Source organism: Tachyglossus aculeatus, chromosome 1 (assembly GCF_015852505.1).
Source record: "Tachyglossus aculeatus isolate mTacAcu1 chromosome 1, mTacAcu1.pri, whole genome shotgun sequence".
Lineage (NCBI taxonomy): Eukaryota > Metazoa > Chordata > Mammalia > Monotremata > Tachyglossidae > Tachyglossus > Tachyglossus aculeatus.
The window spans coordinates 144,958,794-144,984,578 of NC_052066.1; the positions used below are offsets into that span (position 1 = coordinate 144,958,794).

General features: G+C 41.9%; 1 protein-coding gene across 6 annotated transcripts in view; it reads left to right on the forward strand.

The window, feature by feature from the left end:
- PPP1R13B (protein phosphatase 1 regulatory subunit 13B) overlaps positions 1–25,785 on the forward strand; it is a 99,105-nt gene that overhangs the window by 38,105 nt on the left and 35,215 nt on the right. For all 6 annotated transcript variants that reach the window (XM_038751222.1, XM_038751231.1, XM_038751194.1 and 3 more), the window contains exons 3-4: positions 3,823–3,942; positions 6,834–6,910. In XM_038751222.1, the coding sequence (XP_038607150.1) occupies positions 3,823–3,942; positions 6,834–6,910 (197 nt within the window). The remainder of the gene's footprint in view (positions 1–3,822; positions 3,943–6,833; positions 6,911–25,785) is intronic.

Below are 25,785 nucleotides of genomic sequence, written 5' to 3' on the forward strand. Positions count from 1 at the left end.
TTTGCTCTCCGCTGTAACTTCAAAACAGGGGAATGAAGTGGAGGCTCGGGAAAGACTATTGGAGCAGTTGGACAGTCTTGTTTTGGGGGGGCTGTTAAATGTTATCAGCAAACCAAGCAAAACCCCAATTGGCTTGTCTTCTAGGCAGCCTCTTAAAGTTGACTTGCTCCTCAGTTCCTTTTTTAGCAGGAGGAGCAGCGTGAGCAAGTGCAGGCTTTAGAGATAGTTGAAATATACTTGTCCTTATGTGCTGCCTGGGGAACTGAGTTGGCAGCTAAGTGAGTTCGGGGGTTTGCGATTCTCATATCTTCCTCATTCCTTGTGAAAGATGGAGTATATGTAGTTCAGCGGAAATAAGAGTGCGGGGTGTGAGTTTTATCCCTGAGAGACCCGTTGACTTGCCGTGAGATCTTGGACAAGTCACTTGCATCAGTGTCCTCATCTGTATGGGGAGGGTAATGAAAATGACAACTAAGGGGAAAATACTTTGAAAAAGGAAAGCTCTGTATGAATTCAAGAAATGAATCTACTACTGTTATTTAATGTTGAGAAAATGGCATCTCATTTTCTAATATTCCTGTGTTAAATGACTAAATATTCCTGACACTTTATAGATGAAGTACTTAAATTTAGCTATTAGCTGCTTCTTCAGAGCTGCTGATTGCGAATTTTTTTTAATTGGATACCTGTCATTTTCTGTTGTGCAGCCAAGTGCTTTACTCCTGGGTATTTGTGAGTAGGTAGTGAATAAGACAGGTGCTTGGCACAAGGATAAAGTAGCTAAATATCCCATGTGCTGACGGTCAGTCCATTGAGTCTCTTATCAATGTCGTATTTATTGAGCGCTTACTGTGTGCAGAGCACTGTACTAAGCGCTTGGGAAGTACAAGTTGGCAACATATAGAGACAGTCCCTAACCAACAGTGGGCTCACAGTCTAGAGAAGCAGAGAAGCAGCGTAGCTCAATAGAAAGAGCACGAGCTTTGGAGTCAGAGATCATGGGTTCAAATTCTGGCTCCACCAATTGTCAGCAGTGTGACTTTGGGCAAGTCACTTAACTTCTCTGGGCCTCAGTTCCCTCATCTGGAAAATGGGGATTAAGACTGTGAGCCCCTTGTGGGACAACCTGATCACCTTGTAACCTCCCCAGCGCTTAAACAGTGCTTTGCACATAGTAAGGGCTTAATAAATGCTATTATTATTATTATTATTATTATTATTATTATTATTATTATTATTATTATTAGAGAAGGCCACTATTATGGGCCTTATGAGCTGTGGGCCACTATTCTGAACTACAGGCCTGTGCACAAAATTTCAGAGTAGCAGCCTCCATTGTGATAGCTCTTGTCCTTGTCTTTTATCTTCTTTTCATGTTTTATCACTTCATTGTCCCCGATATGTCTGTCTCTAGTCCTCTCCCCCACCTACATTCATAGATTTGTGTTCCCCTTGAGGGACAGGGTCTATGTCTAATGTCTACCCATGTACTCTTTCCCAGAGTTTGGTACAGTGCTCTTCACACAGTAAGCGCTTAGTAATCTACTACTAGGACTCCTCCTCCTCCAGCCAAATGTGCGTGATGGTTAGAGAAAGAAAATTGAGAGAAGGAAACTTCTCGTCGGCATAGATCACTGGACTAGGGGACTGGTGCTAAATTGTGCAATTTGGTTGGGGAGAAGACTGGCTATGCTTCCACGTAGCACGCAGGTACTTCAAATGCCAAACCTCTTACCTCCTTTTTCTTTGTGCACCCTTCACTCAGGAAAAAAGTCTGGTCATTTAATGCAAAGAGAATAGGACTCTCTTGGAAGGGAATTACACAGTTATCTTTTATCATCATATATTTTAAATATGGGCCCAGCTATGGAAAGCAATGGATTAGTGTGACTTTAGTTCAGTTTCCCCTTTAAAAGGAAGGCCACTTTACTTGGCGATATATCCGAGCAGAGTGGTCAGGGAGCAGGAAATGGATGTGGAAGAATGTATGAAAGCTTCACTAAGTACCGGCTCTGTTCAGAATTAGGACAGTTTCTGCTTTATCAACTGTCGACTTTCTTCTCCACCACGTTAAAAAATGAGAGATGAAAAGGTATCTCCCTTTGAGTTTTGGCTATTTTTCTCCTTTTTTCCTCTCCCCCATTTTCATTTTATCTCCATTTTTCCTCCGGATCACCCTGTGTTCTGTTCTGTCATAGAAATTTTGTCAGCCCTGCTGTTGGGTGGTGAAGAGATCAAAACTCTGGAATTTGAGAACCTGCATTCTAGTCCTGGTTCTGCCTGTAGCTGGCTAATGTGGGCAAAGACTACATGCACTAAGCAGTGTGCTACACCTTTGCCCGCCTTCCTGCGCAGTGCATTCAGTGCCCCAGTGGGAACTTGACAACAGTGTGAGTGATGGTGAACAAGCCATTAGAACTGTAATCAGTTCCTCTGCACAGGTTCTCAGTCCTGAAGTTTCCCATCTTTCCTAACAGGAGACTCCATAGAATTTTATTTGTATGGACAACCAGAGTAGGGGCTAATCAGTCAGTCAATCCACGGTATTTATTGAGTGCTTACTGTCTGCAGAGCACTGTACTAAGCAGTTGGGAAAGTACCGTATAATGGAGTTGGTAGATACGATCCTGGTCCACAAGGAGCTTGCCGACTGCAGGGGTAGACAGACATTAAAATAAACTACAGATATAGGGGAACTACAGTATAAAGACTTATATTTAAGTGCTATGGCATTGGGGTTAGTATCAAAGTCCTTAGTCATGCGATAGTCCGATTAAGCCAATCAGTGCTCCACTGGAATAGGTTGAAAGAAATTTCTGTCTCAGTGAGCCTGATGGTACATGAGTTTTCAAAAATAAGGAACTGGATTTCCCTACAATTTAGAATTAGCTAAGAACCATTTCACGTGCATAGCTTTGAAATCATGTAGCTGAGTCCATATGAGCATCACACTTTGAAAGCCTGCTGTTGGGTAGGGACCGTCTCTGTATGTTGCCAACTTGTACTTCCCAAGCGCTTAGTAGCAGAGTGCTGTACAGTAAGCGCTCTGTAAATACGATTGAATGAATGAATGAAAAGGTTTAGGTATTTTTCTGTTCATTCATTCAATCGTATTTGAGTGCTTACTGTGTGCAGAGCACTGTACTAAGCGCTTGGGAAGTACAAGTCGGCAATATATAGAGACGGTGCCTACCCAACAGCGGGCTCACAGTCTAGAAGGGGGAGACAGACAACAAAACAAAACATATTAACAAAATAAAATAGAGTAAATATGTACAAGTAGAGTAATAAATATGTACAAACATATATACAGGTGCTGTGGGGAGGGGAAGGAGGTATGGTGAGGGGATGGGGAGGGGGATTTTAACCCATGACCTCTGACTCCAAAGCCCAGGCTCTCTCCACTGGGCCACGCTGCTTCTCTAGAAGCAGACATAATAATAATAAAAAATAATGGAAGTAATAATAATAGAAATAATCTCCACCCTCAGGTCGAAAGTGGGGGGCTCCTGGGCCCGGCTGGGCGACCCCCATATAAAAGTACTATTCATAGATATTGTTAACAGTGGTTGCAATATATGTTGGGATGTCTCATATTATTGGATTCATGTGGTTCCTAAATGACTTGTCGGTTGTTTCCCGGATTTTATTTTATCCTGGAAACTTTTAGTCAGTGACTATTTCAGAGGTGGTAGGAAAAGGTAAGTGCCCTTAACAGTCCCAAATATATATATTTGGGAACGTCAATTTTTTTTTCTTTTACCATGTGTTTTGACCACAATTGTTTCTGGGATAAATGAAGTGTGTTCTCTGTTGCTGCAGAACGACCTATACCCTTTGATCATATGATGTATGAACATCTACAGAAGTGGGGACCCCGCAGGGAAGAAGTGAAGTTTTTCCTTCGGCATGAGGACTCTCCAGCTGAGAGTAACGAACAAGGTAAGGCCATTAGAACTGAGCCAAGTCATAGCTTTAAAAAAGAAGTGTTTTTAGAGTTTATGTAATGGAAAGAAAGAATATTTTTTCAGAGTAAGAAAGGTTTAAACCCTGCACTATTTTTCTCATGTTAGCCAGTAAAAAAGAGTAAATGTGTTGTGTTTTTAATTTACGCATAAACACCTTGTAGACTGTGAGCTTGCTGTTGGGTAGGGACCGTCTCTATATGTTGCCGATTTGTACTTCCCAAGCGCTTAGTACAGTGCTCTGCACACAGTAAGCGCTCAATACAATTGAATGAATGAATGAATCTATGTAAAGATTCTTGTACTGATATATTTTTTTGTTTCTGTATGTGAATCCATTTCATAAGTACTTATCAGTGGGGTATTTAAAGGTGCACTGAGTAAAAGGAATTGCTTTGAAATACAGGGGATTACATTCCTGATACATTTGCAATTTTTTATTATAGTAGTAAAAATTTCATTTCTGGATGTTTTTTTTTTTTTTTAAAAAAATCACCTCTGGATTCTGCCCCTTCCGAATGAGGAGGGTAGCATTAATCACAAGGGATTTAACATAATGGCTATGATTTTATAGTGTGTGCATGTACATGTGTTTGGGGTATGAGTTCTAGCCCAGACATTCCAAGACAACCCTTATCCAGATGTGGAATCTCATTATTTTATCATTCCCTTTCTCTGTCCACTCTCCTATTCCAAACCAACTGTCCCCTATTCCAGTCAGGCTGTGAAATGTAGCAGGCTTACTGAGTGCCAAAAATAGAAGATATGGATATGGGCAAAATGCTCTGTTTAACGTTGAAGCAGCGTGGCCTGGCGAAGAGAGCACGGGCCTGGAATTCAGAAGGACCTGGGTTCTAATCCCAGTTCTGCCAATTGCTTGCTGTGGCCTTGGGCAAGTCAATTCTGTGCCTCAGTTTCCTCAACTCTAAAATGGGGATACTTGTTTTCCTTCCTACTTACACTGTGAGCCCCATGCGGGACAGGGACTGTGTCCAACCTAATTAACTTGTATCGATCCCAGTGCTTAGAGCAGTGTCAGTAACAAATACCATTAAAAAATATTGCTGCTCTATGATTACTTATGCAGCCTTTTCTTTTTTTTTTTTTTTTTTAAAAAAAAGCAATAGACATTGGGGTCCTAAATCAATAGTGATAGTTTTTGAGTGCTTACCATGTACAGAACAGTGTACTAAGCACTTGGGAAAATACAATAGAGTTGGTAGAACCAGTCCCTGTCCACAAGGAGTTGACAGTCTAGAGAGGGACACAGGCCTCTTTCTTCTGAGGCTCTCCTGTGGATTTGTCCTGGTCACTCCCCTTCCCCAAAATGCATGATTTAGGTTGGGAGAAGCAGAGACCTTGTTCAGGTTAGGGGCTCTGTGCAGTAACCCTACCTGCCCTCCCACTAATTCCAGCCAACCGCTCATTAAAACCTTTAATATGATTCAGAGTTATGACTGATAGCCAGCTAAGCCAATTGTCCAATTTTTCCCTCTTGCTTTTAATAATAATAATAATAATGAGATCACACGCTAAACAGACTGAAAATCAAGGGATTTTTTTGAAGCTTAAACTATTAACATATTTACATTTTTGACTTTAAAAAAAAAATGAATTTGATTTTTGAGATGCTAGAGATCATCTCATTGTCCACATTTTACTTTGAAAATGAAGATGAACTTTGCATCTCTAGGAGTTTAGATTTGCATAGCCGTATTTCACTTCTTTCCTAATATAAATCCTTGTGGGCAGGGAATGTGTTGGTTTATTGTTATAGTGTACTCCCCCAAGAGCTTAGTACAGCGCTGTGCACACAGTAAGCGCTCACTAAATATGTTTGAATTGAATTGAACTTATTATGGAGTGTTTTCTTTTTTTATTCACTCCGAGTTAGGCGGCGTATAAACTGTGCCAGACTTGGACTTAGATGCTAATTTCAAGTCTTCTTAGAGCTATCGCTTCTTAAAAATTTCCTTCGAGGTTGGTATTAAAACGGTTCTGTTTCAACCTTAGAGCTTGTGTGCTGCCAATGTCCTTGTCTTTGAACTAAACAGGAAAGGTTTGCAAATGAGTCATGGCAGAGTGCTCTAGTCTTTGTAGTCAAAACTTTGAAGCGTCTGGGAAATGACCTTTAACCAAGCATATTTACTGCATCTTCTGCTACTATTACCATTGTTTGTGTGCGTAGAGTTGCAGAGGTTCAACCAATCCATCCTGCGGTGCTTCATGGCGACAGGATAGAATATATTATTGTTAAGAGGCCTGGCTATTATTTAGTACACTGTTGGAGTGCGTTTACTCTTGCCCTGCAGTTTTGGTTATTTAGTGCATTCTTTCATCTTGCTGACTCCATGTCTCTTGCTGACTGAACTAGTTGTCTCTTGCTTTACACTCCGCTCCCTCCCCCGGTCTCTGTCTCACTTTTTGATGTCTCTTCAAACTGAGTGTTTCCTGAGTCAGGTAAGAGATCCTGAAAGGTGTGCCTAACTTGGTATCAGAGTAATAAGGCTCTCTATTCATAATCCACTTCTGCAGGCTAAAGCGTATAATACTCGAACAGTTACTCTAGTGCTGAAGGTGAAGATTGTTGGGAGTGCAAACTTCAATTTCATTTTTGAGCTTCATCAAATCTACATGTAATTTTTTCCACAGGCAATCTTAAAGTATACATCTGTAAATAGTAATAATTATGACCTAATAGCTCGTGAAATTGTAATAAGTGAAAAAGGAAGTTTTGTCTTTAACTTCATTAAAGAAAATGAAGAATTATTGTAAAAGAATAACCGTTCTCTGTTAATCTGAGGCTTTCCAGTTTTAGGATTTACTTCTTCTAAGGCTGTTTAATAAAATCCATGCTTACATTTTCAGCTGGCCGACTGCCCCAAGATCAAAGAAATCAAAGAAATGGAATAAGTGCACCCATAGAAAAGTGCACTGAAAATGGGGTATGTAGCAATTATGTTGTAAAAGTTCTGTTTGCAACTGAATTTTACACTTTTAAGGTTCTGATTTTTAAAATAGTTTTCAAGCCAGAAGTGCTATGTGAATATTGTTTTAAAATTGTCATTTTAACTTGGAGTCAAATTGTTTTAAAAATTGTTCTGAAAATTTACTTTAGGCTCTTAAAATCCTTTAATGCTGCCAACTTTTCCCCCTTTTAAAAATAACCTCTTCTTTCAACCAGCCTAAACTCCTTGGATGCTTTATGTTAATCACCTCCCATCTAAATTCAGTTTCTTTCCAAGTATTAAATACAAAGTTTAGGTTTTCCAACTCTTGCAGTTCCCAGAACCCTTTTGTACCTTGAATGTAAATTCTTTAATTTTGTATCATTTTTTTCCCATTGAGAACAGAAATATCATTATACTAATATAGCTAGTTTTAAATTATTCTATTTTCGTTATTTAAAATTTGTAGAAATACCAAAGTAGTATGTCTGTGGTTCTGTTCACATAAGGAATGGTAAAGCACTCCGAAAATATTCAGAGCTCTTGAAAATTTAAATGGGTTTCTCGTTATTGAACTTTTGGATATGATTTGTAGGATTTTAATGTTGTTTTTCTTCAACATTTTTGAACTGGCCTTCTGGCTAGGCATTAGGGACCAGGCTGTTCAGAGGCATAGACATTTATTTGTGAATAATCATAATTGGAGTGGGGCCAGGATACCCCCATTGTGTTTGGAGGCCCGTGCCCCAAACCCCCTGCATGGCTTAGCCCTCTCTTTCCACTTGCGTCTTGGAGCCCCACTGCTTATCAAAGGCAAAGTTATCTGAGGGAATACTGTCAACAGCGTCATTCCTGGAATTTTAAAGTACTTATGCCTAGTATAGTGATAGGCATCCAGTAGGTTATCATTCAGTTCCACTGACCAGTACCACTGTTGTATACTTTGCCGTAGCCCATTAACTTGGGGGCAATATGGGTGCATCAGAGAGGACGACGACTGTCTTGGTCTTAATGGTGAAATCCAGCAGGCAGTTTACCATGGAGTAGGGGTTTTCTTCAGAGGGGTGTCCCAGAGGTACTATACTGTTTGTTCCTGGATAATAATAATGGTACATAAGTGCTTACTATGTGCCAGGCACTGTTCTAAGCACTGGGTGCGAGATGTTCTGAAGAGGCAGTCTTTCTGAAGAGCTGCTTCATCTTAAGGTTTCTTTCTTCATCTTTTAAAAAAAAAATTATCCTACACCTAGGGTCAGAGAATTGAGTGACAGAGGGCAGTACAGTCGCTGTGATGTTTGCTTTTGAGGTGGAGCGGAATAATAACCTCGAAACCTCCCTGAGAGAGAGGTTCAGAGGGCGGTGGTATTTTCGTTTTAAAGATTGGAAAATTGGACTGCAGAATGGTCCCCTAAAATTCCACGGCCAGCCAGCCACAGAGCTGGGACTTTGGCTGGCCACCACTCTCTGCCCAACTCAGTCAGGCCACTGCTTCCTGTTCACAGTATTAAAGCGGAGGTAATTAATGTGCTTTCCGTTTGGAAGGTGGTCTGCAAAAATGAAAGGGAGATGCCATTTTTAACCTTCAGTCCAACTGGTAGTCGAACAAAGCCATGCAGTCAGGCGTACGTGGAAGCAGAGATTTGACATCAAATGAGTTAAATTGATTTTTAACCTGTGTAGCACCATCAACGTGGGTGAATTTTCATTGTAAAAGTGCTGCACGATAAGGCAGATTTCATCGTGATCAGTTTCAGTTGAGGGAGGAGTGGTGTACCGTTCAAGCATTTAATCAGCTTATTCTTATGTAACTCATCAGGCTTATTCTTTGTTACTGGAATGCAGAATGTCATGCTAGCTCCAAACTAAATAAAGAACAGGGGGCTTGAAGAAGCTTAAAACGACTGTGTTCCATCTGACCTAAGAGATCATATATGTATTTTTATATTAAAAGTTGTTACAGTTGTGATTTGACCAAATATTACTTTATTGGTATACCTGAAAGTGTATTAATCCTGGAAGTTATAGAAATCCAATTCAGTACAGTGTACTGTGTATGGTACAGTATAGTACTTATAAAAAATCAATCAATCAATCGTATTTATTGAACGCTTACTGTGTGCAGAGCACTGTACTAAGCACTTGGGAAGTACAAGTTGGCAACATGTAGAGACAGTCCCTACCCAACAGTGGGCTCACAGTCTAAAAGGGGGAGACAGAGAACAAAACCAAGCATACTAACAAAATAAAATAAATAGAATAGATATGCACAAATAAAATAAATAAATAGAGTAATAAATCTGTACAAACATATATACATATATACAGGTGCTGTGGGGAAGGGAAGGAGGTAAGATGGGGGATGGAGAGGGGGACCATTGAAAGGAAGAATTACCCATTTTGTGTAAAATAGTTTGTGCATTCAGTAGTCTGAGCATTCATTTTTTCCTCTATGACTTTTTAGAAGAACAGATTATATCTTTCAATGGGTGAAATTCCATTTACCTGTAGTTGATCAAAATAAGCCTGGGGTCGGGGGTGGTGGGGAGGCTTTGTTGAAACTCTTAAGCTTAGCTTAAGACAATGGCCCGGTGAAAACAATGTGGTAAATTTTGGGCATTTGTCTTCCTGGCTGGTTTAATGCACAAAATTGGGTCAAATGCCCTAAATTCAATCCCAGGCGTAATGTCTTGCTCTGTATTTGTTTGGCCTGATCCAGTAGTGGGGCTAACAGTAAAGAGTACAGAGAGGGCATATGGTGCCAGTGAGCCAGAGTGTGGCTTCAGTTCAGCCCTCCCCAACAGAGGAATCCAGTTCATTAGCATTCTGGAGTGAGAATACATTCAGGTAGCCTTTCAACTCCTTTGTGAATTTTGCATGTGGTTTTGAAAAAGGGGAGGACTGCAGGACTCTCCAGGCCAGCCCTGGGGAGAGTCCTTGGAGTGATGTCTAGGAGTAAAGACAGGCACCCTGGCGACCCTGAGTTGTCTGCAGTCTGAACCCCTACCCCAGGAGGCCTGGGCAGTCTCCATGAGTGATTCTGAAAGGCCTGCAAGCATAAGAAATCTGGCTACTGCCTGTGACAAAGCAGGCATATGTTTGTTGCTCTGTTGTTTTCCTGAAAAGTGTATCAGGCCTTGTGGCCTGATAAATACGGGAAATCTCCAGGAAGCATATCAAGAAACAGAGATGAAGCGTCGGGGAAGGCTTTCCTCCGAAGAATGATTCGAAAACGAAACTCTGAAAATGTGATGGTGCCTTCAATCAATCAGTCGTATTTATTGAGCGCTTACTGTGTGCAGAGCACTGTACTAAGCGCTTGGGATGTACAAGTTGGCAACACATAGAGACAGTCATCATCAATCGTATTTATTGAGCGCTTACTGTGTGCAGAGCACTGTACTAAGCGCTTGGGAAGTACAAGTCGGCAACACATAGAGACGGTCCCTACCCAACAGCGGGCTCACAGTCTAGAAGGGGGAGACAGAGAACAAACCCAAACATACTAACAAAATAAAATAAGTAGAATAGATTTGTACAAGTAAGATAAATAGAGTAATAAATATGTACAAACAAATATACATATATACAGGTGCTGTGGGGAAGGGAAGGAGGAAAGATGGGGGGTTGGAGAGGGGGACGAGGGGGAGAGGAAGGAAGGGGCTCAGTCTGGAAAGGCCTCCTGGAGGAGGTGAGCTCTCAGTAGGGCCTTGAAGGGCCTTATGCCCAGACAGACTAGTTAGCGGCAAACTGTTATTTAGAAGAAAAGTTGTTCCTTGAAATGGTAGCATAATCAAGAGATGCAAGTTAATGGCTGAGAAGCAAAGCAGCTTTTCTGAGCAGTCAATTTTCAGAATGATTTGGGTGTCTAGGATGTTACTGTGAAAAAGGTTTTGATTTTCTCAGCTCCAGCTCTCCAGAAAAACTTGGATTGCAAAGTTATACTGCAAACCTATAAGTATATTAAGACCGTGAGCCCCATGTGGGACAGGAACTGAGTCCAAACTGAACGGTGTTTGACACACAGTACGTGCTTAACAAATACCATAAAAAAACAACTTAAATCAGTGGGTCCGAGTGGGCTTCAATTTTGTTTTCATATATTGTGCTGGTCATTTTTGAATGAGGCTTTTTTTCCCTAGCCAGTAGTAGGGCTAATAGAGGCACTGAGTGGCTCTAAGCTATGGGACAAAGCTGTGGCAGCTTCCAGTAGCGCTTGAGCCAAGCTGTTAGTCCAGTGGCTAGCGCGTGCTCTAGGGATGCAGGGACCTGGGTTCTAGTCAGCTCCATCAGTAGGGGAATGCCTGCTGCTTAGCTATTACTGGTAAAGGTTTCTGACCAAGAGCTTTCTGGGAGGTGGACAAGCCCTGCAGGAATCATCATCATCATCATCAATTGTATTTACTGAGCGCTTACTGTGTGCAGAGCACTATACTAAGCGCTTGGGAAGTACAAATTGGCAACATATAGAGACAGTCCCTACCCAACAGTGGGCTCACAGTCTAAAAGGGGGAGATAGAGAACAAAACCAAACATACTAACAAAATAAAATAAATAGAATAGATATGTACAAGTAAAATAAATAAATAAATAGAGTAATAAATGTGTACAAACATATATACAGGTGCTGTGGGGAAGGGAAGGAGGTAAGATGGGGGGGATGGAGAGGGGGAGGAGGGGGAGAGGAAGGAAGGGGCTCAGTCTGGGAAGGCCTCCTAAAATCCCGAAAACTAGCTGGCTAAGATGGGGGATGACTTCAGTGGCTACCAGTGTTACTGCCTGCTGAGTTTTCTGGCACTGTGGCACAATATTGGCACTATTCTGTAGACACCTCAGCCGCAAATGACTCCTGGACAGACGAAACTTTCATGGGACCTGTACAGTGTGCTACACCCCGGCCCGCCCACTCCCTCATTGCAGCCGTACCTCAGCGGGGACTTGTCTGACAAGGGACAAGAGAATTCTAGTTGGCGCTCAAAACCACTATTGCTGGAATGGATTACGGCATTACGGGAATCCATTCCCGTACACGGATTCTTGGTCCTGAAGTGTCAGGACTGAGGCGCATCTCTCGTTCACGATGGGAAATGACAGCATAGGCCCATAGGAAGGGCAGCACATCTGGTTCCGGTATTGGAGCTTGGGCTGGTTTGGCCAGGGGGTCAGCTGAGCTGGGCCAGGCCATCTTTCCCTGACCCTGCTGCTATTTTTAGTCGTCAGAGCCGTGCCGACCAGCCGGGGCCCTTGTGCAGGGGGTCTGTCTTTGGCTCTCCCTTTGGCAGGAAGGAAAGGTGCTCAGGTTGATAGATATGGGCCTCTTGAGTTAAGCAAAGTCCTTTTTAATGCCATCCAGCATAATCCTGTCTAGTAGGCTTAAAAAAAAAAAGCTCAGGAAATTTGGGTTTCATGGTGGAGGCCAAGATGCAGGCTAGGGAGTGGCAGTGCTAGTAGATGCATACCTTGATTTCCCTTTGGGGCACCAAGAGTAGGTCATTTTTGGAGCCAGGGTTCCTGACTGAACTTCTGGGGGCCTTGGAATGGTTGGAGAAGCAGCGTGGCTCAGTGGAAAGAGCACGGGCTTTGGAGTCAGAGGTCCTGGGTTCAAATGCCGGCTCCACCACTTGTCAGCTGGGTGACTTTGGGCAAGTCACTTCACTTCTCTGGGCTTCAGTTCCCTCGCCTGTAAAATGGGGATTAAGACTGTGAGCCCCACATGGGACAACCTGATAAACTTGTATCCCCCCAACGCTTAGAACAGTGCTTTGCACATAGTGCTTAACAAATGCCATTATTATTGTTATTATGGAACCAGGGGCATCAGTGATATATGGTAGTGATATACCCCCCCCCAGAGTGGGTGGAATTGTCCAGTTTTGTGGCTGTGTTCAGCCCTCTGTGGTAGGCGTCAACTCTTACCGTTAATGTTATTCTTCTCCCTTGGGGATTGGTGCCTAAAATGGAATTTTCCGTGAAAAAGCAATCTTTGTGCAATATGCCAGGTACATTTGAGCGGGCCCAGTGAGAGATTATTTAACATTTGTTGAATTTATAACAATGATGGCATTTATTAAGCGCTTACACTGTTCAAAGCACTGTTCTAAGCGCTGGGGAGGTTATAAGGTGATTAGGTTGTCCCCTGGGGGGCTCGCAGTCCTAACCCCCATTTTACAGGTGAGGTGACTGAGGCACAGAGAAGTTAAGTGACTTGCCCAAAGTCACACAGCTGGGATTTGAACCCATGACCTCTGACCCCACAGCCCATGCTCTCTCCACTGAGCCACGCTGCTTCTCTAACTTAAAGACTTCACTACCCCTTGCTATGTGCTTCTATCCATTGTCCGACCCAAGAGGCCCTAGAGCTGTTTCTATTACCTATCATTTGCCAAGGGTGGCATTTGTGGCCAGCAGAATGTGAGTGTGGGGAGTGATTCGGGCACGAGGGCTAAAATTTAAAGCACTTTACACCTGCCATCATGCACTCCCCCTGCCCAGTAAAGCATGTCTCCCCACTAGCACCTGTCTTCTTGCATTCACCGGTGGCAGAACAGATCCCTTGATCTTCCAAGGTTTGCTCAGTCTCTACCTCTGCCCCAGTATCCGTCTTGCTTCTTGTGGCTCATGGTTGTGGTCTGAAAGCTGATGGATCAATCAATCATATTTATTGAGCGCTTACTGTGTGCAGAGAACTCTAGTAAGCGCTTGGAAAGTACAAGTTGGCAACATATAGAGACGGTCCCGTAATGAGATGCAGTGTATGGTTGGAAGGATTGCGTTCCCCAGGTGGGACAGGGACTGTGTCCAACCTATTTGGTATAATAATTATAATAATAGCATTTATTAAGCGCTTACTATGTGCAAAGCACTGTTCTAAGTGCTGGGGAGGTTACAGGGTGATGAGGTTGCCCCATGGGGGGCTCACAGTCTTAATCCCCATTTTCCAGATGAGGGAACTGAGGCCCAGAGAAGTTAAGTGACTTGCCCAAAGTCACTGGTATCTAGCCCAGCACTTAGTGCCATAAGTGTAGTAAGCGCTTAACAAATAACTTTTAAAAAAGAAAAAAAGAGGGGGTGACTGCACTGAGAACTGTGCATAAAAAATATCAAACACCTGATAAGAATCCAGAAATGTAGTGCTACAGGACTCTAGTAATAAAGGTGTGGACAGTCAGGTCTTTCATCTGAGAGACTGCTTTAGCCTCCGTGCAAACAGTATTTGAAGAGCGAAAGCTTCAAAATATTAAACAACGAAGTTGGTGACATATTACTTTAAATAAAAATAGGTATGTTGAATTAAAATGAACAGAGGCTTTGTAAATCAAATGTGTATAATAGAGAACATTTTATAGGCTTCTTGACATAGCTTGTGCAGTGCATATATTATTTTTCACTGTAACATGGAAGTTAGAATATTAGTGAAGATTCTCCTTGTTGGCTTTGTGATTCTCCATAATTTGATAAAGTAGTACTAATGCTTCCAAATATCCTACTACTTTGTTCTTCTGAAGAGGGATGGGTGGTCTTTAGCTGTGTGGCAGCTTACAGTAAAAAATGAGAGTTTAAAAAACACTTTAATAAGCATCCCTGGAACTCTCTGAATTGGGCATACAAATGGGTCTAGACATTTATTTAAACTATGTTTTCCTACATATTTCTAGACCCTCTGATCTATTGGATAATCAGCAGGGAACTTAGAGTTGATCATTACACCAGGTTTCAAAATGATGGGGCATTTTGAAAGGTTGAACGTAAGCAATTTGTTTCTGTTCTTAGCTGTGTTTGCATTTGAGTGAGAAGACATAGATTATCCTTGGCATCAGACATCCTGAAATAAAAATGTCTGCTACAGCAGAAATATCAGAAACAGAGGAATAACATCCTCTGAAGTCTAGGAGGATTCCTTCCTGAGCTGCCCTCCTTTCTTGTCTTTGGTCAGGTCTTGCTTAAAAAAGCTCACTTGCTTTTGAAGCATTTAGGATGGAGTTTTTTTATATTAAATCATATTCTAGTGTTCTGTTTTTCTTCTGACTACTTTAGCTGCTACTGGAAATGTCATCTGTCTATGGGAAACAAGGTTGGAAAAATGTATTTTGATGACAGCCATAAGCCAGTCAAACCTTAAAGTGCATTAACAAGCAAGCTTCACCAAACACAAAGCAGCACAGCACAGTAGCTTTCTTCCTAGGGCTCGATGCTGTTTCTGCTTTGGCCTCATTCTAAAATGGGCCAGAAGCACTATTGGTGGGTCCCCTCTTTGAGCCTTACTTGATGGCCCTGATTTCTGTTCCACGTGAGGCTGTGTCCCCCGTACGTTGCTGAACATTACTGAAGTCCCGAAAAACATAGGAGTGTCTTGATGTAGAATTAAGTGACACTTCCAGTGACTCATTTCAAAGCCTTGAGAAAGAGTTCCTAAGACTGACCGTTTAAAGAAAGAGTTAATTTATCAGCCTGTGAATTTCTGTTTTCCAAAGACTTCCTTTCTACTTGAAGTTTTCCAGCTCATTCGGCCAGGTAATGAGCATGAAAACAAGCAAGGTGAAAGTAGCTTTTATGTATTAACTGGTGGACATGGTGAAATATTTCCTAGTAGGAATCATATTTTGAATGCAAGGCGTGGATAAGTTCTCCAAAGATACCGGGATGAAAGGGTTTTAAATTTATGGAGTTATGGAGTAAATCTGTTGAACAATAAGATTTTTTTTCAGCTAGGTGGAGTCCGTTCACAAAATACTGACTATCCATGACAATGACAGTGGCAGTGCTGCAGATGGAAGGGAATAAATAATAACTTTCACACTGAGAGCTTCACAATTTTGCACTGAGTAGCAAATGACTAGAACTGTATATTTTTATTTACTAGCCTTTTAGTTACCCCCCTTTCCTTTCGAGCCAAATGTAAAATACTGTAAAACACTTTTCAGCAGTTTCTATTGACTACCAGGGGACAATATATCAAGATGATTAGAGTTGACAGCTGACTCGATCTAACCACGATTAGGGCTGTCACTACTGGCAGAATCCACTAGCCTTTTCTGTTCGGTGATTACGGAGGAATGCGGAGGGATTAGTTCAGGATTGAAAAAGCTGTATTTAGTGTAAAAATCTTGTTTGTTGTTGGGAGGCTAAACCTAGAGGCAATTAAGTTCAAGGTATTTTTATATTTGCCATATTAGATTGGTGGAAAATATTTGTTGGCATGGCAACTGAGACTCTGTGAGGACAGAATGATTAGGAAACAGAAGCAATGTGGAGGTTTACAGCCAGTGGCTAACAGAATGAAATAAAGGTACATTCTTTTACACGCTGGAGGGAAAGTAGCCAGCGGGTGATTCCTACATCCTTTTTGAAGTTTTTGGGTGGTGATTTTTAGAAGCGAGTTCGTTGCATTTATTAAAGAAGTTCTCAGTATCTGTCATTATGGTCACGGTGGCTTGGGAATTCACAGAACGTAAACTAAGGGTTGTACATTTGGTTAGGGCTTCACCTTCAGAACTCTTGCTAATGTCTGGCCAGTTTGAAAACCTGAAAAACAACTGGTTATAGGCGTAGAATTAGGGATGCATATGTCTGTTGCACAACAACTCGCAATCATAGGCTACCAGTACATTTTTGTTTACTTTTGGAATCTTTATTATATGTTTTTCCCCTTTACAGTGTTACATCACTGCCTTACACATGGCTTTTAAAACATTACCTAAGGGAAATTAGATACATTTGCTACAAACCATAACATCCAAGAAACCTTTGATGAAATCCTTTTAACTGTAGTAGAGTTAAGTATTAAATGGATTGTTGTTTCTTGTTAATACCCAGAAAATCCAATTCTAAAAGGTTAGTTTTCAAAAATTCTTTCAGTGTTTGTTTTAACAGTTTGACTCATGACTCCTACTCCTAATTAGTTGGGATGAAAGATTACACTGATAAATGAGCTCATTTTTTAAAGTAACTTTTCTGCAAATCATACTGCTTTTTAAAAATCAAAATACATGAGACTTGTATACTTCTCAAGTGTTTTGAACAACCATGTTTAGTCATTTTTATTTTAAGAGGCTTGCATTTCATGCCTTTCTGCTCGTAAAAGCAGAAGCAATACCATTTAAATCATTTCATTGATGCTCAACTCTCCTACTAGGTTCTGCGCAAGTGATTACTTTTTATTGCTGGAAGTGATGCTCATAAATTGTCTTAATATTTCCTCTCGTATGCTGATGAGTTAATGTTTAGCTGTACTTTTCGAAGCTCATTAGCACGTGGATTTCTACTAGTCTGCAACAGTCGTTGAATCTTATCTTCGTAAATTGCTAAAGGACATTTAAAGAAAATGAAAAAATCAGGAACACTGGAAGGAAGCCAGAGCCACTTTCATTCACTCATTCAATTGTACTTATTGAGCGCTTACTGTGTGCAGAGCACTGTACTAAGCGCTTGGGAAGTACAAGTTGAATGCCTGGACCTCTCATATCTTCAGGGGTTTGGGGTGCCTGGGGGATGCTTGATTATTGGGGTATCCCCCTTCATTCATTCAATCGTATTTATTGAGTGCTTACTGTGTGCAGAGCACTGAACTAAGCGCTTAGCACCGTTCCTTCCCAGCTGCCATCACGGGGGCGAGATAACCTGTTTCCTGCAGTAGTGGAGTTTGGATTCAAAGTAAAGCTCTGTGGCCCAGCATTTAAATTAATGGGGAGGTTGCCCCAGTTTAGATAAGGCTGTAAGGAGCCTGGATATTTCTTTCCACATTGTTGTTTTGATAAATTCATCATGCTATTCTATCGTTGTGTGCCTGATTCCCCTCTATGGACTGTGGGTGCCCTGAAGTTCACAGAGTGAATATGAACTAACATCTTTGCATTAGGGCTTACCTAGGGCTTAGTACAGTGCTCTCTACATGGTGCACACTTAATAGATGACATTTCTACTCCCACTTTCATGAGTTCCCAGTCTATATGCTCATCTGAATCTGCTTCCTTACTCCTGGTGTTGGGGACTAAACAATAGGTGGTTTTACTGAAAGTTTTTCAAGTCAAGATGTAGGCCAATTAACTTGCTAACTTAATTTAACTTTAACAAGTTAAATGGCTTTGGTTAGTTATATTTGTTAGCCATTTCAGATATTTGGAAAGTTTACTCCAAAAAGTTTAGCAGGTGATTAAAAAAAATGGAAAGGCTTCATTAAATCAGCAAGAGCTATGGAGATTGTTGTAGACACTGTTTTCATTTTCCTTTGGCAGATACCCTCTAATTACTGTATATTTCATTCCTTCCAATAATTTTGTGTTTTCCCCGGTTTCTTCAGCTTTTGCAGTTTCATGCAGATTAAAACTGGCTCATTGGGTTTTAAGAGCCATCTTCCAACTTAATAATGAAGCAAACATAAGGCAGTTATAATAATAATCATGGTATTTGTTAAGCACTTTCTATGTGCCAGCCACTGTACTTAGAGCTGGGGTGGATGCAAGCAAATTGGGTTAGATACAGTCCCAGTCCCATGTGGGGTTCACATTCTCAATCCCCATTTCACAGATGAGGTAGCTGAGGCACAAAAAAGTGAAGTGACTTGCCCAAAATTGGAAAAAAAATGTTCCCTTTTTAAGGATCAATAGATAGTGTTTTAGTTCCTAAAGAAAAAGTTATTCTTTTTATTTATTTTATAATGGGATGGATAAGGTTACGGGTTGCTCTTCCAAATTCTTGTAACAATAGAGAAGCAGCGTGGCTCAGTGGAAAGAGCACGGGCTTTGGAATCAGAGGTCATGGGTTCAAATTCCGGCTCTACTAGTGGTCCACTGTGTGACTTGGGGCAAGTCACTTCTCTGTGCCTCAGTTACCTCATCTGTAAAATGGGAATTAAGACTGTGAGCCCCCCATGGGACAGCCTGATCACCTTGTAATCTCCCCAGTGCTTAGAACAGTGCTTTGCACATAGTAAGCGCTTAATAAATGTCATCATTACTAATAGGGTCAGCCTTCCATTTGAAGTAGACGATCCAAATCAGATTAACCTGATTTAAAATGGGAAACGCTCCGTTTCAAAAAGAGGAAGGTTGAGAGAAAGATCCTTATCTTGAATACCCCCTCTTCTGACGTATGAGAGCAACTAGTAGATTTAGTGAGGTTCTGAAGGGAATACTGCGTTCATTTCTCTCACTCTTTGGAGAGTCATTCCAGTCATCCTGCTAAAATAGTTTCCTCTTCATACATCTGGACATTGTAAATGGAAAATTTTATGATTAGAGTAATGACCGATTTCAAGGGAGCTTTTTTTTTTCCCTTTAGTCTATAGTGGATACTATGCTAAAGACATTTTGGGAGGTTTTTTATGAACTGTAAAAAAAGAAAACAATTGTGTCACAGCCAAAGTGCATGGCAGTCCCTGTGGAAATTGTTCTGTTTTAGTCAGTGACCTCTGTCAGAAGGAGGAGTCCAGCTGCAAACATTCCTTCTCCGTCAGAGCCACTAGCACCTGAGGCAAATGCCAGTCATTGTCATCCAAACCAAGTGAATAGTAATCAGGAGAAACTGGAGTATGACTGCCTGCCCCAGAGGGCTTTTGGTTATTGTCAAGTGACCTGTCACTAAGCCCTTGCTGGACGCTACGGGAAGCTCTGCCCAGAAGTTTGGCATCCCAAAAATGTGCCCAGCTCGCTTGGATGGAAGCAGTGCAATGCTGGGTGACCCAGTCTGAGAGAATGGAAACAGGAAGAATACAGTATATTTAGGCTGAGTGATTTGAGGAAGAGAAATGAACTGAAACCAGGAATTAAAAAGCCTAGTAGTCACAGGTGAGTGGTGCCGTAGCAGGAAAACATTGTCGAGCCGTATAATATTTGGGACTGTTGGGAGATGGGTGCCATAAATAGTTAAGGATTGTACGTTTGAAGGTTTAAAGTGTAAGGACTTTGAACTGTTCAATTAATAGGCTAGACACTGGCATGTAGCTGATACGGCTAAAGTTCAGGAGATGATAGTGATTTTAAAGAAGTGCACAGGAGGTAAAATGTCTTATTAGAGCAGTTGTCTTAAGTTACAACTTATTTTGTAAAGTATGGCAACATGCGCATTTTAAGCTTTAAAAGACTGTTTAGAAGATGAACTTCTTTGTAAAAGGTTTCCTAGCCTGATACAAGTAATAATATAAAGAAGTAATATAATAATAATAATGGCATTTATTAAGCACTACTATGTGCAAAGCACTGTTCTGAGAGCTGGGGAGGTTACAAGGTGATCAGGTTGTCCCACGGAGGGCTCACAGTCTTAATCCCCATTTTACAGATGAGGTAACTGAGGCACAGAGAAGTTAAGTGACTTGCCCAAAGTCACACAGCTGACAAGTGGCGGAGCCGGGATTTGAACCCCCGACCTCTGACTCCAAAGTCCGTGCTCTTTCCACTGAGCCATGCTGCTTCCCTGGAAATCTAAGTAGAATAAAATAAAGTTTTCATGTAGATCCAAATTTATATACAAGGTACCATCTTTGTCTTTAAAAACCTACTGCCAGCACAAAATAAGAATGTAAATGATCAGGTGTTGCATACCAGGCCTCTGAAGAAGCAATGTAGGAATGCTAGAATTTAGCAAAACAGTTTCTCTGAGTCTATCCAGTAGCAAAATAATACGTGACTGTGAGGAAGAGTAAACATTTGCTGGATGTCATTTGTGGTTAAAAAGAATGATGTCATAAAGAGGTGTGTTTTTCTTTGGAGAAAATGAGGATGGATATTTTAGGTGTTAACAGAGATAGGCCGGAGGTTATAGTGCTAGGAGAGTGACTGCTGCTGAAGGATGGAGCTACCATTACCATTGCCAATTGAAGGAATTTGATTGGAAATTAAGATTCAGTGCACAACTGATAACTTCATTAGAAATACTGATTCCTTTGTGACTCCTCCAGGCATCATCAATCACTTGCCGGCGAGAATGATTTTCTTTTCCATGTGGATTATTTATGAGTTTGTGTGTGACTAACGAGGCTTATCCAAGCCGGGCAAGGTTTGCTGCAACTTGTATCTGAGTTGAAATGATTTTTAGATTATTGCAAAGTTTCTACCTCTCATGTACTTCAGCAGACCGACTCTTTGCATAAGAGAAAACCCGGAATGATGCTTCTACGCATTTATTTAATGTTTTGATGTGGCTAAGCTCTCCTCCTCTGAGGCTCTGCCAGATTAGCAAGTTATCTTCTCAGATGGGCTCTGTTCCAATTGTGAATGGAAAGGAAACTGCAGTAAGGGAATGTCAGGTTAAATCGGAGTGGGTTCGGCTCTTAGAGAACTTCAAAAGTGTAAGTTAAAGTTTCAGATGACAATAGATGAGAGAATTAAGGGCTGATCTGCTGGGAAACGTTTTGGTAATGTTTTTCTTGTGGGACATATTGTTAAGTGAGCGTGTATCTGCTGATCTTGATTAAGTTTACGTGTTTATTGTCACTGGGTTTTTCTGGTAGTGGCTGATGTAAGAGTTGGTGTGATTCATACTAATGTGAAAATATGCCTTGTTAAAATAGACAGTCATTCATTTCTCAGTATAGAGAATTCACCAAATTGTCCAATAATTTCTTCTCGGTTTGTAATTGCAGACTGCAGATGCAGAGAATAAATGAGTTGTGTTTTAGAAAAGCTATATTTACGTGTAGGAATTTTTTTCCACGTTATTAGAAGATAAATTGTAAGCATAGTCTCTAAACACCAGGACAGAATCTTTTGCCAAACAGAAATATTGATTTTTTTCCGCAGTCCAGAAAAGAGGGTTTATTTGGTAAACCCATCATGGCACAGTTGATAATACCACAGGTTTAAATATGCCATGGTTAACGCTTGCCCCACAAAATACTGAAAGCTTGTCCCTATGTGTGTTGGCCACTCAGGACCTGGGCCAGGGCTAGAAATGAGATTCAGACAAGCTCTTCATGCGTGTCCTCGTGGAAGGAGAACGGGCCTGGGATGCAGGAACTGGGGTCTAATTCCAGCTCTGCTACTTGTCTGCTGAGTGACCTTGGGCAAGTCAGTTTCTCTCTGCCTCAATTTCCTCATGTCTAAAATGGGGATTAAATCCTACTCCTGCCTACTTTAGACTGTGAGCTCCAGATGGGACAGGGATTGTGTTTAACTGGATTATCTTGTATCTACTCCAACGTTTAGTAGAGTGATTGGTACATAATAAGCACTTAACAAATACCATTAAGATTATTCCAGTTTCGACAAGGGGAAGCAGAGGCGAGAGAACATCTTCATCCTCCTCAATTATTTTATCCCATTGTGGGCTATGCTGTCGAAGGGAGCAGGATCACCCAAAGGCCGCACAACACTGAAAACTGTCCATGAGGTTCATTGGCTCCACAAATGGCTAGATAAACCGAAACTGGGGAAGGATTAGATAAGGTTCACACTGCGACCCACAAATCTGACTCTTGAGAGCTTTTTAAAGCATCGGTTCCATTTTCAGGAGCTCTGCAGAGGCAAATGAAACCATGATAGACTGAAATAAGGGATACAAGACACCATCAATTCATGGTTCCAAGGATTGGAAGCAGGCTCCAATGTAATAGACTTCAAAACACCACACTATAAAAAGCTTGTTGAGTTGGTGTTTTCTTTCTTCCTTCTTTCCTTCCTTCCGTCCCGCCCTTTTCTCCCCCTGTCAAAGCCAGAGTTGATTCCAGATTTCCCAACTTGGGCATCCAGGATAGAGGGCAGCTTCATCTTCTCTAGGTGTTAATGTTATAGGACAGTGCTCAGGAAATATAGGGGTATCCCTGATAGAATGAGGTTGTTAATGAGGACCTCAATATGGTGAGTGAAACCAAGCCAGTTTTGGAGCTGATTGGTCCTAGTTTTGGCAACACTCACCTATTCCAAGATAACTTGCAGTAAAGAGCTCGAAACAGATTAAACTTGTTTCTAGTTTCCAAAGGTGAGAATCCAGGATTCTCTGAGTGAACCCCAGGACCACTTAGTTGTCTGGGATGGCATATGGGTGGTCAGGAATTGGGCTAAGTGTGCAAAACATTGCGCTAGGTAATAGTAATAGTGTTTATTAGACACTTACTGTGTGCAGAGCACCAAACTAAATGCTGAGAAACAATACATGGTGGGAATTAGACTCAGTCCCTGTCTCTCATAGGGCTTACAATCTAATACTAAAAGGGGGGAGAAGTGATTGGTGACAGACACAAAGGGAGAGATGCAACAAAGCAGTAAGATATCAACCGATCCATCCCATCATAAAGATATGAACAGATGCCCCAAATCAAAACAAAAGATCAGAAAGGCGCTGTGGCTAGAGAAAGAGAATTTCAGGCTCTTCCTGACACAGATTCCACAGTTTTTATAGAGGCGGCACCTGGCCGCACTTGCTCTCTGTCCTTCCAGGGTGGTGGTGGAAAGCAGGTTGGGATGGAGGCTCTTCAGTGATGAGGAGGAGAGCCGATGCAGGGTCCTAGTCAGTCCATCGTACTTATTGAGTGCTTACTGGGTGCACAGCAGTGTACTAAGCGTTTGGGAGAGTACACTATATCAATAAACAGAAATATTCCCTGCCCAGAGAGACCTTACTGTCTAGAAAGAGAGGCAGACTTTAATATAAATATAAATCTCGGGGCAGGAGCATGGCCATCTAGTAGGGGAGGACGTCAAGGGCCCCGGGAACCACGACTCTTAAGCTCGAGGGGAGAAGGGAATGTGTGTATTTATCATTGTAACGTCCTTTCCCAAGTGCTCGCAATACCCAAAGCACACAATAAGCGCTCAGTAAGAGCGCAATTAAATGATGGAGTTGTGGTGAGGGCAGACTCCAGCGGGAGTCGCGTGTCCGTCTGGTGGGGAGACATATGCGGGGCACGATCAGCTGGTGGTGTGTTGGGCACTTCAGAGCCCTGGAGACGTGATGCTGGGGTGGCACAGCATGTACCCCAAAGAAGTCGCGCAGTCGCCCAATGGGGAGAGGGCCACAATGAACACCCAGCAGCCGCAGCAGCTTAAAATCCCACGGCCGACGGTGCTTAGGAACATCCATTGAAAGTAAAAGACGTGGTCTTTGCCCTTGAAGAGCTTCATTCATTCAGTTCAATCGGATTCATTGAGCGTTTACTGTGTGTAGACCGCTGTACTAAGCACTTGGGAAGGCCCACACTGCAATAAAGAGAGACAATCCCTGCCCAGAACAGGCTCACAGTCTAGAGGGGGCGAGGCAGACATCAATACAAGTAAGCAGGCATCAATATGAATAAATAGCACTGCAGTCAAATGAGCAGATTGATTAATAGACATAAATTTGAATACATTCAGTAGGAGCATCAAGTGCACTGGTTTCTGAGGCGGGTCTTATGGAGTTGGTAAGGGAAACATGTCTGCCATGCCCAAACCTCAGTTTCTCCAATCAGGCGAGGGTGTGACCTCCTTGGCTACCCAGAGAGTGTTTGGCCTGGATCATTTTATTTGGCAGGCATCCTTGTCTTCTTTTCTATTTCAGTATATCCGTTTGCTTTTATATTTAATAAAGAACACAGTAATTCCCTCACCAAATGTCAGGATTTTTAAGTCAACTATTTATGGTTATATAAAATAAATTCCAGGTGATTTTATTTTTTTTTCTATTTGAGTCTAGCTTTTTACATGGAATAATCTGTTAAAAAATGGTCATAAATTGTAGTATCCTAGACCTTCATGACTGGAGATTCCATATTGTGCTTCAGTAGAAGGTATGGCCAACCAAGCTCTACTCTCTGAAATATAAACTCAGTTTCACCTATCCAGGCCTGCATGGACATAATAATAATGATGGTATTAGGTGCTATCAATGTGCAAAGCACTGTTCTAAGCGCTGGGGGGGATACAAGGTGACATTGGTGACAAGGTGTCCCACGTGGGGCTCACAGCCTTAATCCCCATTTTACAGATGAGGGAACTGAGGCACAGAGAAGTGAAGTGACTTGCCCAAAGTCACACAGCTGACAGTTGGCAGAGCTGGGATTTGAACCCATGACATCTGACTCTGAAGCCCATGATCTTTCCCTAGTTATAAAAACATTCCATATATTTGAAGGTAGGCTGTAACCCATTCTAAGCTTTCTCTTCTTCAGGTTAAACAGCCCTCATTTTGATGAAATTTTAAGTTTTCCATACCTTTAATTTTCCATGTATTTAATCATGTTCAGTATATTACACATAGTAGGTGCTCAATAAATGGTAATATTAGCTTACTGCGTGCAGAGCAGAGTACTAAGCTCTTGGGAGAGTACAGTACAACAATACAGAGACACAGTCCCTGCCCACAACTTGCTTACAGTCTAGAGGGGGAGACAGACATTAATATAAATAAATTGCAGATATATACATAAGTGCTGTGGGGCTGGGGGTAGGTGAATAAAGGGAGCAAGTCAGGGCAACGCAGAAGGGGGAGGGAGAAGAGGAAAGGAGGGCCAAGTCAGGGAAGGCCTCTTGGAGGAGATGGGCCTTCATTAAGACTCTGAAGCTCGGGAGAGTCATTGTCAGATCGGAGGAGGGAGGATGTTCCGGGCCAAAGGCAGGATAATAATAATAATAATAATGTTGGTTGTGGGCGAGAGGTCGCAGTGCGGCAGATGAGATTGAGGTACAGTAATTTGCAGATAGTAAGCACTTAATAAATGCCATTATTATTAGACGAGTGAAGTATGTAGGAGAGTAGCCAGGTGAGGTAGGAGGGGGCAAGGTGACTGACTGCTTTAAAGCCAAGGGTGCGGAGTTTTTGTTTTGATGCGGAGGTGGATGGGCAACCCCTGGAGGTGCTTGAGGAGTGAGGAAACACGGCCTGTATGTTTTTGTAGAAAAATGATCCAGGCGGCAGAGCAAAGTACGAACTGGAGTGGGGAGAGCCAGGAGGCAGGGAGGTCAGCAGCG